General features: G+C 41.8%; 1 protein-coding gene across 3 annotated transcripts in view; it reads left to right on the top strand.

Moving 5' to 3' along the window:
- Positions 1-15479, top strand: part of PRPF39 (pre-mRNA processing factor 39) — a 39802-nt gene that overhangs the window by 19861 nt on the left and 4462 nt on the right. For all 3 annotated transcript variants that reach the window (XM_084630825.1, XM_084630824.1, XM_084630826.1), the window contains exons 6-13: positions 20-185; positions 895-1002; positions 3658-3822; positions 4141-4267; positions 4377-4645; positions 5280-5464; positions 7065-7139; positions 8897-9017. In XM_084630825.1, coding sequence (XP_084486951.1) covers positions 20-185; positions 895-1002; positions 3658-3822; positions 4141-4267; positions 4377-4645; positions 5280-5464; positions 7065-7139; positions 8897-9017 — 1216 coding nt within the window. The remainder of the gene's footprint in view (positions 1-19; positions 186-894; positions 1003-3657; positions 3823-4140; positions 4268-4376; positions 4646-5279; positions 5465-7064; positions 7140-8896; positions 9018-15479) is intronic.

The following is a 15479-nucleotide window of genomic DNA, read 5'->3' as shown; positions in this document are numbered from 1 at the left end:
AAATCCTGTTTGTTTGCAGGTTTAAAGAACACATACAAAATAATTTGCCTCGAGACCTTCTAACTCCTGAGCAGTTTATTCAGCTGCGCCGGGAATTGGCATCTGTCAATGGCCATAGTGGGGATGATGCACCACCCGGAGATGACCTTCCTTCTGGAATTGAGGACATAACTGACCCTGCAAAGGTAAATGTGCAGGCGAGCTTGAGGAACACCTTTGCATGTTTGTTCAATCTGCTGCTGCTGAGAGGAGAGTTTTCTTTTATTTGCACGTAGTGTACTATGTTTTTGGCTGAGCTGATTCCATAGGGTAGGGTGTCATCTCCTACATGTGAGCCAAAGAGCAGCAGTTAGTGTGTGATGGACAAGAAGAGATCTCCCTTAGACTACTTAGGTTTGAAAGCAATGCAATTAACATTTTAATATTAAAAGTGATCTAAAAAATTTTAGCAGAGTGTTGACTCTTTCAAATAAATGGGATAAGAGTTACGGCATGTTTTGTGAGGTTTTTTTTTAATATATTTATTTAGTAATGGTCTGTGCAGATCCGTGCTCCTTGAAGGGCATGCAAAAGCGTGGAACCACCTAGAAAGAAGTGCCCATTTGGGGTTGTACCAAACTAAAGATGGAATCCTATTTGGATATGACACATGTCAGATGAATATCACTTCAGAAATTAAGAGGTGGACCATTGGATCCAAGACCTCCTCAGGTCCATTACACTGAGAGCTAAGACCATGTGCACTCTTATCCCACTTGTTCAGGACAGCACCTGAAGTAGCTGTGTATCTTTTATATTTTAATTTATGCAGATCACATAAATAATACAATAAAATTGTAAACTTGATATTTTACAGACCAGTATTAATCACTTGCTTGTATCATGTATCTTTAGCTAATCACTGAAATAGAAAACATGAGACATAGAATCCAAGAGATTCATCAAGAAATGTTCAATCACAATGAACATGAAGTCAGCAAGAGGTGGACCTTTGAAGAAGGAGTAAGTTTTCTTGTGATAGCCTTTTTTTGTATGAAAGGCAGCGTGGTCTAAAGGCATGAACATGGGACTGGGAACCAGAAACTCCTGGTGTTTCTAATTCTGACTGAATTACTGTAAAGCTTTGGGCAAATAAATGGTTTTACCCTCATTTCCTTGGTTTTCCCATCTTCAATAAGAGTACTTTTTTAAAATCTACCAACATTAATAACTAATTCTCACAGCATCTCTGTGAGGTAGGTAATAAGTTTTACTTTGAGAGAGGCAACGTGGGGAAAATACATTTTACTAAGTGTGTAAACTTTTACATACAGTGCCTTTTTCGTACTATGTATAAGAAAGAGGGTACTGCTTCATAAATGTGGTATATTGCAGAATTAAAACTAGTCAATAAAAAGAAAAGCTTCTTAAAATTAAGTTGTCAGCAAGATAGAAATTGTAAAGAGTCCAACTAGGTGCAAAAATCTGATACTGCTCTGTTGGGAATTTTAGTTGTGAAATTCTGTTGAGACGGGCAAAAACTAACTCATGGGTCGGCAACCTTTCAGAAGTGGTGTGCCAAGTCTTAGTTCATTCACTCTGAGGTTTCGCGTGCCAGTCACACATTTTAACGTTTAGAAGACTTCTCTTTCTAGAAGTCAATAATATATAACTAAACTGTTGTTGTTGTATGTAAAGTAAATAAGGTTTTTAAAATGTTTAGGAAGCTTCATTTAAAATTAAGTGAAAATGCAGAGCCCCCGGGACTGGTGGCCAGGGCCCGGGCAATGTGAGTGCCGCTGAAAATCAGCTCACGTGCCACAGGTTGCCTACCCCTGAACTAACTATTCATCCAATCACACCAAGTTGTGCTGCATGGTTTATAAAAAACAGTAATTAAACTAAGCAGTCAATCAAAACAGGCATATGAAATTGTATATATTCAGTGAAGCCGAGTTACTTTTGCAACTTCAACTTCTGAATTCTTCATACATTTACCATGTAAACATAACAGGACATTATTTTTACCTTCAATTTTCTTTGTTTTTAAAGAGGAAGAACTTGCCTATGTATCATGTTTGCATTTAGGTGGTCTCAAATTGGGCTGTGACATTCACGTTTCATTAAAGGGAATGGGAGATGTGGGGAATTCCTGCTCTTGCTGCTGTTTGTCTGGCAGTAGTTTTCTGTTGGTTTAAACTAGCAGTTGTATTATTTCACATGGACATTGTGACATGGGTTGGGATGGTGTCCCTAGCCTGTATTTGCCAGAAGCTGGGAATGGGCGATGGGATGGATCACTTGATGATTACCTGTTCGGTTCATTCCCTCTGGGGCAGCTGGCACTGACCACTGTCGGAAGACAGGATACTGGGCTAAACGGACCATTGGTCTGACCCAGTGTGGCCGCTCTTATGTTCTTATATTCTTATGGGGGGAAAAAACGATTTTAAATGGAAAGCTCATCATGAATAAAACAGTGGAGAAGGTACTCCAGAGCAAATAAGTGTAGGTCAGGCAGTGTGTAAAGCTGCATTAAGCTCTTTCTTGCATTGCATGGATTCTAGTCCATGTTTTTGAGTTCTCTGTTGTGTTTGAGCAGCGCAAGGTCTGTACGACTTTACAGTGGTCTGTAGTAGCCATAAAGGCTCAAAAACCAGAGGGGAGGCCTGACCATGGGTCCCCCCTTTCCTTGCCATGCCAGCAGGTTAGAGGGTGTATGGTATACAGGGCTTGCTATATACCAGTGCAGGATCACCCTTGCACCAGGGTGAATGCTTCCTTTTGGGGACCATAGTATGCTGTCAGTACAGTGCAAAGTGGCCGTGCCTGATCTGAGGATCCTGATCAAAATTTTTACATAAGAGTGGCCATACTGGGTCAGATCAATGATTCATTCTAGCCCAGTATCCTGTCTTCAGACAGGGGCTAATGTCAGGTTTTTGGAGGGAATGAACAGATCAGCAATCAAGTGATTGTCGTCTGCTTCCAGCTTTTGACAGTCAAAGGCTATGGACACCCAGTGCATGGGGTTGATTCCCTGATCATGTTGGCTAATACCCATTGATGGACCTATCCTCCATGTATGTATCTAGTTCTTTTTTGAACCCCGCTATAGTTTTGACCTTCACAACATCCCCGGCAATGAGTCGCATAGGTTGACTGCATTATGTGAAGAAGTACTTCCTTTTGTTTGTTTTATTTTATTGGGTGTTCCCTGGTTCTTGTGTTAAGGTGTACATAACATTCCTTATTCATTTTTTCTCCACACCCGTTCTTGATTTTATAGACCTCTGTCATATCTCCCCTTAGTCTCTTACAGGTTCTTAATGCTGCTATGTTTGAGTTGCAGACAAGGCAGAGGATTGATTAATTACTAACAGCATTACTGTTGTGGGTAATTTATTTAAAAAAAGATTATTTTGGAAAAGCTGTTTTTACAAGACCTAGATTTTGGCCCAAACTTGAATTGGCAATTACAGTAACCCTTTAAAATTAGTCACACTCTGAAATCCATTCAGATTTGGACGTTTGAATAGCCTACATAAGATTATTATTCTGAAAAGTCAGAGGGCTTGGTATAAATTCCAGTAAAAAGTAACATCTAAACAGTTTATCTTGCTGTGTGTTTTTGAACAAGTTGTTGAATTTGACTTCCATGTTGTTCATCTGTTGCAGATAAAACGACCTTACTTCCACGTAAAACCTTTGGAGAAAGCCCAGTTGAAAAACTGGAGAGAATACTTAGAATCTGAGATAGAAAATGGGACACATGAACGAGTTGTGGTCCTCTTTGAAAGATGTGTTATTTCATGTGCCCTCTATGAGGACTTCTGGATTAAGGTAAGGGAAGGGATTTACTAACTAATTCTTCCTGATTGCAAACATTGATCTAGTGACTAACCTTTTGTACTCTTGTTGAATGTTGTTCATATATAACTATATCTGTTGCATTAGGAGATGGTCTGCTTGCAACCAGATTTGACTGCTGCATATGCCAACTTCGTTGCCTCTCTACGTCCTTCCTTACAGAAACTAGTCTAGTGGTTCAATAAAGGTGCTGAATGGGTTTAAACAAAAGAATTTTATCGTTCTGTCATGTATTTAAAGACCAAAAATAAGCTTTAAATTATTCAATCTATACTCTGTTTTCAAATGTAGTATGCCAAGTATATGGAGAATCACAGCATTGAAGGCGTGAGACATGTCTACAGCAGGGCCTGTACTATACACCTTCCTAAGAAACCAATGGTTCATATGCTATGGGCTGCCTTTGAAGAACAGCAGGGTAAGCCTTTTCTAGTTAAATTAGCCTTTTGATTGTTGCTGGCAGTGATTTTTTTAAAGAGTTGATGGATGCATGGTGTCTGCATTAAATATTTACCCAACATTTTTAGGAAACATAAATGAAGCAAGAAGAATTTTGAAAACATTTGAAGAGTGTGTTCTGGGACTTGCAATGGTTCGCTTGCGAAGAGTTAGCTTAGAACGCCGACATGGAAACATGGAAGAAGCTGAACATCTGCTTCAGGAAGCTGTTAAGAATGCTAAATCAAGCAGTGAATCGTCATTTTATGCCATCAAATTAGCACGACATCTTTTCAAAGTTCAAAAGAACCTTCCAAAAGCAAGAAAAGTGCTGTTGGAAGCCATTGAGAGAGACAAAGTATGTGTTTCTGAAGGCTTTATAAACAGTCCTGTGATATTTAATTTCCTCTTCCTTTTAGTCAGTGCGTTAAAACACGGCAACAATGATGACAGGTTTTCAGACTGTATGTAAAGCATTTTATTGCCACATGGAGACACCAGTCCCTCTAAGCTGACGTTGCCAGATTTGCAGGTTATGAATCTTGCCTTTTTCACCCTTCAGATAGCATCCATGATTCCCCTAATGTTCTGAGACATCTTTGTTTTTCTCTGTCCTGCTCCCTTTCAGACATAACGAACAATGCAGGAATGCTGACGTTCCATGGAAGGAATTTATTAAATACCATTGGTAGTGTTAGTGCGGGACCACTTTATTTGGGTGCCAGCTTCGAGCCCTCATGCTAATCACAAGGATACACATACCCTCAGATTTACTGTAGACCATGGGCGTCTATTTATAAAATGACACAGGTCAAACAGCAGGTTTGTTCCAAAACACTTCAGGACAGGAAACCTTTGTACTGACTACACTATAACATCTGTTTACAATGTAGGACACTGGTGCGCAGAGCTGTTGAACTGATTAGAAAGAAATGCTGGAGATGTACTTGGGCAAACACTATTTTACAATAAACTATAACTTTTTTCCACAGGAGAACACTAAATTATATCTCAACTTACTTGAAATGGAGTATAGTGGGGATCTTAAACAAAATGAAGAAAACATCCTCACATGTTTTGACAAAGCTGTCAATGGTGCATTGTCTATAAAAATGAGGATTACATTTTCTCAGCGAAAAGTGGAATTTCTGGAAGATTTTGGTTCTGACGTCAACAAGTAAGATTTAATCTACACTATGACTGTAATGGGGGTCACCAAATGAGGTGCTGTTTATAACTTCGGGAGAAGAGTTTGTTAGATATACTCCTTAAACTACTATTTTAGCACTGCAGTTATGACACTGTTAGAGTTGAGGACAGACAAATTCATACCAAGTTCCTATTTTCAAGTATTAGCAACTTTCTGCTTTCTGGAAAAGCTGCCATTTTGTCGCATGCTTGTTCTCAGCTCAAAAGAGTGTTGTCTTTTTGTTTGAAAGCTGTGTGGTAAGAGACCATTTGTCTAGGCTTTATAGTGGGGGATACTCTTGAAAGAGGACATGAAAAAAAGCGTTCAATCCTTTTTTTTTTTTTTTTTTTTTTTTTTTAACTACTCAAAGATGGGCAGTTGTGGGTGAAGTTAAATTTTCAAACTTGCCCTAACTTGGCTTATCCTTGAGGACTAGTATCATTAATGTGTTCAGAAATCACAGGCTTTCTAATTGTATGCTGTGCATTGAGCCTTCTCTAGGCATCAGACGTTTACAAAAATACAACTTTTAATTGAATACTTTTTATCCTCTTCATTCTCAATATTACCATATTACTGTAATTTTCCTGCTTTTGGCTTGGATTTTCCAAGCCATAAGTTAGCTTTTCTGCATTGCATGTTGCCAATAATAGCCTATAGTAAAATTCTGCCTTCTGATATGCACTGAGTTTCATGGGAACTATGCATGTAACTCACAGGAAGGAAATTGGCTAAGAGAAGGCAAGCTTTTAGGTTTTGATATGGTGCTGCAGGGCAAAATATCTGAGATGTGCTGAACGAAAAGAACAGGGATGGAACTCTAGACCTACTTGTGTCAAAGGAGGTGGCTGATGGAAGAAGCAGTTTTGGTCTGTCAACTTTTGAACTGCAGTAGTAAGACGAATCTGAACCAGCAGCTGAGCCTATATTAAATGAAATTAAAATATAAATGAAATATCTAGGAAACATAAAAATTGTTTTTGCGCCTATTGAAAGATGGGCTGCTTTATACACTGTTACTTGATAGCTATATGGCTCTTCATGCAGCACTGAATTCCTCTGTTTTTCATATAATTTGTGAAAGGTCTTTAGATATTTATATGAATTATAGCAACACATGTAAAACACCATGCACATTTATGGTGCAGTATAAATGCTTAATATAAACACAACTGTAAGTAATGGTAGGTTGGTATTTTTGTGGGGGGAAAATGTCTTCATATGCCACTGAAAATGATCTTCACTATATTAACATACAAATTTGAACAATTTGCTGTGCATCATGAAGATAATTGAAACTAGCAAGCTTTTTGGTCTTCCTCACTTCATAGTGGATAGCTTTAATCTTGGTCTTAATTTGATTTTAAAAATTAGTATACCTTTCCATGGTTTCATAGTAATACAGAATTTTTACAGTCTGAAATAGACATTCTTAACAATTGTCACTATAAAACATCCTTTGATTGACAATGGATAGAAGATGTACAGATTGGTAGCCTAATTATGTACAGGCTGTACTGTTTTGAAAATTTAACATGCATGCTAAATAAAGTTTGTGGGGGGGTGTGTGTGTTTTTTTTCCCCTCAGGCTTTTGGATGCCTATGATGAACATCAAACACTTCTAAAAGAGCAGGATTCTTTAAAAAGGAAAGCAGAAAATGGGTATGAACTGTATTCACCTCATGCTCCTAAGTCAATTAATAGTTCGTGCAATAGTGGTATTGCTTTGAATTCCAGGGTAGCAAAGACAGGATCCTGGGGTATTGTAGAAGTGTATAGACTGTGTGTAGTGTATCTGGAACAAAACATTTTGAAATGTTTCTAAAACATTTCAGAGAATGTCACTGACTGCCCCATACTCATCATTAAGTATTTTGGGTTTTTCAAGTTCATTTGTTTTTTAAAGACCTTTAAACTACTTTGGGCTTTGTACTCTCTTCCCAGGAGGCCTAAAAGAAAAGGGAGTGGTGCTAAATATTAAATAGAGTGTAGCGTATCTAGGTATATCTCTAACTTGACTGTAACGTGTTTTGCCTTAATTTAAAGCATTGGCATCCCAAAAGTACTTTAAATTCAAATGCTTGTGCTGGAAGCTGCTAGAATTCCTGGAAATGTGTGTTTAAAAAAAAAAAAACCACACACAAACACCCCCCCCCCCCCCCCCCACAACCCACCCAATAGAATCATAGAAATGTAGGGCTGGAAGGGACCTCAAGAAGTATCAAGTCCAGCCCCCTGCACTGAGGCAGGATGAAGTAAACCTAAGCCATCCCTTACAGGTGTTTGTCCGACCTGCTCTTAAAATCCTCCAGTGATGGGGATTCCACAACCTCCTTTGGAAGCCTATTCCAGAGCTTAACTACCATTATAGTTAAAAAGTTTTTCCTGCTACCCAACCTAAATCTCCCTTGCTGCAGACTAAACCCATTTCTATTTGTCCTACCCTCAGTGGATATGGAGAACAGTTGATCACTGTCTTCTTATAACATTCCTTAACATGTTTAAAGATTGGTGTGGGAGGGTTGATAATCTTCTTTTCTCAGTTTTTTTAATCTGTCTTCATAAGTCAAGTTTTTCTAAACCTTTTATCATTTTTGTTGCTCTCTTCTGGACACTCTAGGAAAGATTTGGACAAATTACAAAGTATGGCCCCAGAATTGGACACAGTACCTCACCAGTGCCGAGTAGAGCAGAACAGTCGCTTCTTGTCTTACATATGATATTCCTGTTAATATATCCCAGAATATTAGCCTTTTTTGCAACTGCACACACTGTTGATTCATATCTATTTGTGATCCACTATACCCCCAGGTCCTTTTCAGTAGTACTAGCAGCTAAGCCATTGTGTAGTCCATGCTACCTATTCCTTATAACCCTATCATCCTCTAGGTGCTTACAAATTGATTGTGTAATAATTTGTTCCAGTATCCTGTCAAGTATCAAAGGTAGGCTGACTGGTCTGTAATTCCTTGGGTTCTTTTTGTTCCTCTTTGTATGTTTACCCTTCTCCAGTTGTCTTGGACCTCACCTCTCCTCCAGCAGTGCTCAAAGATAATTGCTAACAGTACCGAGAGTGCTTCAGTTAGTTCCTCAAATACCCTAGGATGATTTTCATCAGGCTCCACCCATTTGAATACACCCACTTGCTATTTCTTGCTTTTATTTCTTGCTTTTATTACTTGCTTTTCTAAGAATTAGGTGCTGCCATCTGCAGCTCCTGTTGACTTCAGCGAAAGCAGCATGTGCCTGACCTCCCAAAATTGGATTCCATCTTTGGGTTCCCGCCTTAGAAGCCCAGACTTGAAAACGTCACCTTGATTCTTATAAAGTATACAAATACACATTTGTGTAGGAAGTAAAGCTTTTCTAGACAGTGTTTTAAAGTTTGTTAAACAAAATACATTCGTTTAATTTTGCAGATCAGAGGAGCCAGATCAGAAGAAAGCACATACAGATGATGCGACGTTGGCATCTACCCAAATGATGGATGGAGACATGCAAGCAAATCAGGTTGCATATAATTATAATGCATGGTATCAGGTGGGTATGAGGTTATCACTTTCCATGACTGTACACTCTGAATGTATGTGGCTGTTTTACCCCCAAGGACCTTATTTATCTGCAGCTAGATACTTAATGTCTCAGATAAAACTCTAGTTCTGCCTTCTTTCCTTTTGCACCCGCACTGCCCCTTTACATGAATTTGTTCCTCTGTCGTGGGCCAAGAGTGGCAAAGACTGCAATAGCTGGCTCTTGTGTGACTTGACTCTTATATAGGCCTGCTTGCATAAAAAAGACCCCCAAAGTACACAAACAGTTGAGGAAATCAGCCTCTCTTCATGCTGGAATCTTCTGCCCTGCAGGTAGAGGACTACACATTTCTGCAGAAAGGCTATTTCAGGGTTGCCACGTTCGTGAGGTGTTTTTTTTTCTTAAAATGCCTCAACACTTACCTGAGGTCTGACTTGCTTTTTTACAGTTACTCGTCTGAGAGAAACACAGGACGGCATTGCGCGTGCCTGTGTGGATGCCAGTCTTGGTGTGGGTGCCTCCTGTGCTCCCTCGTGCTCCTGTAGGGGCAGGGCAGCTGCGGCCCTCCCTGAATTTCATCTCGCTGCCCATGGAAACAAGACAGAACCTAGCGACTGTCCAATCTGTTAGGCTTTAGCTTCCTCTAAACTCTTCAGAACTTTCCAAAATACCTTCTACTTGCTGTAGAAACAACAGATAAACTATGACCCACTATTGTCCTGAAGTTGGACATACCCCCATATGGCATGGTTCAACCGCCTACCTAATGGTGGACTCTTAAATCTTCGGGCTTCACGCCTTGCTCTTTCTCCAATGGCCTAATTCTGCTAATGAATGGGCATAGCATATGCCTCTTCTACTTGGGAATGAATCATGCACCAGATATGTGTTTGGTGTATTCCAATTGTTTTCTTTGAGGAGTTGCAGGATGCTGAACTGCAGCTCCATTCACTGGCGCAGTCAATGAAGGGCCTCTCTGGATCCAGGAGTCAGGTACCAGATAAAACATCTACAAGCACCCCCTCCAGTAGACATAGGATGCCCAAGGCTGGTGGCAAAGCAAATGCAGACATCAATGTAGCAAAGTCTGGTGTCAAGAGAGGCCACTCTGAACATCAGGGCAGAGACTCTAGGCAGGGCTTTGGGTCTTCCAGGAGAAAGACTGCATAAAGCCTTGAGGGGAGGCAGAGGGATCACTGAGCCCCACACTAAATCTAGAGCTAGAGATGGCTCCTTGTTAACCATTACGGCATCACACACTTTGCAACCATCAGCACTGACCCCAGCAACAGGCACTGACGACACTGATGTCAGTTTTGCACTTTTCGTGGGCCAAGAGTGGCAAAGACTGCAATAGCTGGCTCTTGTGTGACTTGACTCTTATATAGGCCTGCTTGCATAAAAAAAGACTCCAAAAGTACACAAACAGTTGAGGAAATCAGCCTCTCTTCATGCTGGAATCTTCTGCCCTGCAGGTAGAGGACTACACATTTCTGCAGAAAGGCTATTTCAGGGTTGCCACATTCGTGAGGTGTTTTTTTTTTCTTAAAATGCCTCAACACTTACCTGAGGTCTGACTTGCTTTTTTACAGTTACTCGTCTGAGAGAAACAGTTTTGCAAATTTGCACTCTCAGCAAATTTGCGGATGATACTAAACTGGGAGGAGTGGTAGATACGCTGGAGGGGAGGGATAGGATACAGAGGGACCTAGACAAATTGGAGGATTGGGCCAAAAGAAATCTGATGAGGTTCAATAAGGACAAGTGCAGGGTCCTGCACTTAGGACGGAAGAACCCAATGCACAGCTACAGACTAGGGACCGAATGGCTAGGCAGCAGTTCTGCGGAAAAGGACCTAGGGGTGACAGTGGACGAGAAGCTGGATATGAGTCAGCAGTGTGCCCTTGTTGCCAAGAAGGCCAATGGCATTTTGGGATGTATAAGTAGGGGCATAGCGAGCAGATCGAGGGACGTGATCGTTCCCCTCTATTCGACATTGGTGAGGCCTCATCTGGAGTACTGTGTCCAGTTTTGGGCCCCACACTACAAGAAGGATGTGGATAAATTGGAGAGAGTCCAGCGAAGGGCAACAAAAATGATTAGGGGACTGGAACACATGAGTTATGAGGAGAGGCTGAGGGAGCTGGGATTGTTTAGCCTGCAGAAGAGAAGAATGAGGGGGGATTTGATAGCTGCTTTCAACTACCTGAAAGGGGGTTCCAAAGAGGATGGCTCTAGACTGTTCTCAATGGTAGCAGATGACAGAACGAGGAGTAATGGTCTCAAGTTGCAGTGGGGGAGGTTTAGATTGGATATTAGGAAAAACTTTTTCACTAAGAGGGTGGTGAAACACTGGACTGCGTTACCTAGGGAGGTGGTAGAATCTCCTTCCTTAGAGGTTTTTAAGGTCAGGCTTGACAAAGCCCTGGTTGGGATGATTTAACTGGGAATTGGTCCTGCTTCGAGCAGGGGGTTGAACTAGATGACCTTCTGGGGTCCCTTCCAACCCTGATATTCTATGATTCTATGATGTACACATATTTGGAGGACTCTGGTCCCATGTTGAAAATTACCCTTTTACCGAGACAACCACGGTCCTGGACCCTGATGTGGGGAATGTCATGTGCCTTGGCACCACTGCTAGAAGAAATCTGTTCTTCCCCTACTATCACAGAGACATGTCTTCTCACCTCCCTCAAGCAGGGAATCTTCTCTCCTTGGGCCAACTTGTGAGAGCATGGATAGACCAGGTGACTCTCCTTTTAGGGCCTGCAGCCACATGGGGATTAGTATTGGACTGCCATCAGGCAAGCCAGCCATATCCATATGGAATGCTACCATTGATGTCCTGGGTTTACTGGGGTCCTCCTTTGCATAATTCCAGGAGCAGAGCCCTATCCCATTCTCGGAAGAGGATGAGATTGCACTCCTCAATGGCGTGGCTTGCTAGACCACAGACAGCCAAGAAGAAAGCCAGGAATTCCTGAACATAGGATCAGAGGAGCAATGCAATCTTACCTTGCCTTGTAAGGATGTTTCAGCCTAATCACAAGACAAAGCAATGACCCCAGCACCAGCTGACTTTAGGACATTCTGAAATCGGCTTAAGAGAATAGCTGAGACTCCTGAAATAGATGTCAGTTAACCAAGAGAAATCTCGTAAATTTGATATGTTGAGGACACCAAGCCTAGCCAGGATTGCCAGTTGCAATAACTGAAGTGTGGTTTGACGTAATGCCTTAGTGGGGTTAAACCTCTCTTCACCTGGCCAGGCTTGATGTCAAAAGATTGAATTTACAAGATTTTTTTTTTTTGTATGACTGACATCTGTTTCAAGAATGTCTGTTTGCTATTCATTGCATCAACCTGCCGCTATCCTGGCCGCAGCAAAAGGAGTGGAGAACTGATACCAAGTTGTGCATAAGGCTATGAATATTTTTATGCCCACCCCATCCTGGGCTTGTTGGCAGACTCAGTGCGAGAAAAGTCTAACAAGCACCCTGAGGGATAAAGACCCAAAGAAAGTCTGTTGGGTTGAGAGGAAAGCCTATTCTTCTGCCTTCCTCCGTGTTTGAGTGGTAAACTACAAAGCCCTTGTGGCCAAATATAATTTTCTAACTTGGGACATAGCAACAGCCTTTGTTGTCCAGGCTTCCATCAGAGAACAGGAATGAGCTCAAGGAGGTAATCAAAGAGGTCCAGTTAGGAGCTAAGGTGGCCCTATAACCAGCCATGGATGCTTCGGACATGGCAGCCAAGTCCATGGCTATCGTGGTTATTATATGAAATGCCTTATGGTTCCAGATGTCAGTGATTCCCAAGAGGTACAGGCTATGATATAGGATCTACCCTTTGAGGGGATGGAATTGTGCAGCCAACACATAGACAATGCTCTGCATTCCTAAGGATCTGAAGACTACCCTGTGCTGCTTGGGAATGTGTACTATAGCCCCTTAGCACAAACTGTACCATTGCCTACCTCAGATGATATAGAGCAACCAGTCATATCCCACCAAGCAGCCCGATCATACTCTAAAGATAAAGGCTAGATATGCCAGGACACATCTTCCTCCTCTTTAGTGACACACTCAGCACTAGCGGAACATTAGTAAATTTGACAGGACTGCCAGGAGTTGTCTTAGGGCTCGTTCAGAACATGTTACCTTTGTAAGTTGCCTTACCCCATTCCACCAGGTGTGGTGTGCCGTAACATCTGATTAGTGGGTGTGGAGATCAGTGCCCATGGCTGCTCCATCCAATTTCATTCACTGGATCTTTGTCACAAGAGACTGCTGCAAACAGAAGTAGCTTTGTAGCTTCATCTTGGAGCCAAAGAGGAGGTAGTACCAGAATACAGGGGAAGAGGCTTTTACTTCTGGTATTTATAGAATCATAGAACCATAGGGTTAGAGGGGACTGCAAGGGTCATCTAGTCTAACCCCTGCCAAGATGCAGGATATGTTGGGGCTAAACAGTCCAAGACAAATGGCTATCCAGCCTCCTTTTGAAAACCTCCAATAAAGGCGCTTCCATGAACTCCCTAGAGGTCTGTTCCATTGTCCTGCTATTCTTACAGTCAGGAAGGTTTTCTTGAGATTTAATCTAAATCTGCTATGCTGTAGTTTGAACCCATTGCCTCTTGTCCTACTCTCTGTGGCAAAGAATGAGTTTTCTCCATCTTTTTGATGGCAACCTTTTGAGTATTTGAAGACCGTATCTTGTCTTCCCCCTTAATCTCCTCTTTTCTAAACTAAACATTCCCAGTTCTTTAACCTTTGCTCATACGGTTTGCATTCTATCCTTTTGCTCATCTTTGTCACTTGCCTCTGGATCCTTTCCAGTTTTGCTACATCGTTTCTATACATTGGTGACCAAAATTGGACACAGTACTCCACCTGAGGTCTAAGCAGCACTGAGAAGAGCGGTCCTAGCACCTCCTGTGACTTGCATGTTATGCCTCTGTTCATGCAACTTAAAATTGCATTTGCTTTTTTTGCAAGAGCATTGCATTGCTGACTCATGTTGAGGTTGTGATCTACCACAACTCCCAGATCCTTCTAAGCAGTGCTACTTGCAAGGCAGTTATCCCCCATTCTGTATTTATGCATTTTGTTTCTCTTCCCTAGGTGTAGCACCTCACATTTGTCTTTGTTGAATTTCATTTTGTTGTCTGTAGCCCAGGTCTCCAATTTATCCAGATCTCTCTGGATTTTAGCTCTGTCTTCCAGAGTGTTGGCAACCCACTCCCTTCACCCCAGTTTTGTCTCACCTGCAAATTTGATCTCTATTCCTACATCCAGGTCATTAATAAAAATGTTAAAGAACACCGGACCCAAAACAGATCTCTGGGAACCCCACTTGAGACCTCTCTCCAATCCAGCATCATTTCATTAATAGTTGCTCTTTGTGTGCAGTTAACCAATTATGTATCCACTTACTGGTAGTTCCAGGGAGCTCACGTTTCTCCAGCTTACTTATTAGAATGTCACATGGGACTGTGTCAAAAGCCTTGCTGAAATCCAAGTATATGATGTCTACTGCATTCCTCCTATCCACCAAACCAGTTACTTTGTCAGAGAAGGAAATCAAGCTGATTTGGCACGATTTGTTCTTGGTAAACTTGTTCTGGCTGCTGGTGATCACCCCTTTGTCCTCCAGGTATTTGCACATGGAATGTTTTATACATTGCTCTAGTAGCTTCTCAGGTACCAAGGTCAGGCTGCCTGGTCTGTAATTCCCTGGCTCCTCCTCTTTTCCCTTTTTAAAAATGGGCACCACATTAGCCCTTCTCCAGTCTTCAGGGACTTCTCCGGTCATCCTTGAGTTTGGAAATATAGCCGGTGGTTCTGAGATTTCTTCAGATAATTCCTTCAGCACCCTGTACAAAGAAGAGAGGTTTTTGTCCTGTCCTGTACCTCAGGAAACTTACATAGAGAGAGCAGTGTCTTCAGCCTGCTTCAGGAATGCGCCAATATCTGAGATCTGCCAGGTACGAACCCACCGACCAAATGGTCAAACATTATGCCAGTGATGGAAAGATGCTTCAGTTTTTGACTAAAGTAGTTTAAAATTTCTCATTCCCATTATCCAGTGAGGGGACTTCTTGCCAGTCACGTATGTTGGGATCCACACTGACATGTACTCTGAGAGAATGGTATGTACTGTACAGTAACTGGGGGTCTTTGAGATATTGCAGTCTTCACAGATCCCATGATCTGCCCTCAAACCCCACTTTCCAGAGTCTGTACCAACCGCAGGCTTTGATTTGTGAGGGAACTGCTGCAGGGTTGTGGCCTCCCTGCCCTTAATGCTCTCGCTTGAGGGCACAGGGTGCACACGCAGCTCTGATGGCCACAGCAGTTCAAAAGATTCCAGTCTTGTGGCGCGTGTGCTCCCACAGGGAGATGCACACTGACTATACCACCTTGAAGAACCAGTCATAGAACCAGAGAATATTAGGGTTGGAAGGGA

Source organism: Lepidochelys olivacea (assembly GCF_965140295.1).
Source record: "Lepidochelys olivacea isolate rLepOli2 genome assembly, chromosome: 6".
NCBI lineage: Eukaryota > Metazoa > Chordata > Testudines > Cheloniidae > Lepidochelys > Lepidochelys olivacea.
Note: the sequence above shows the minus strand (reverse complement) of the source record. Positions and strands in the feature narration are given on the sequence as shown.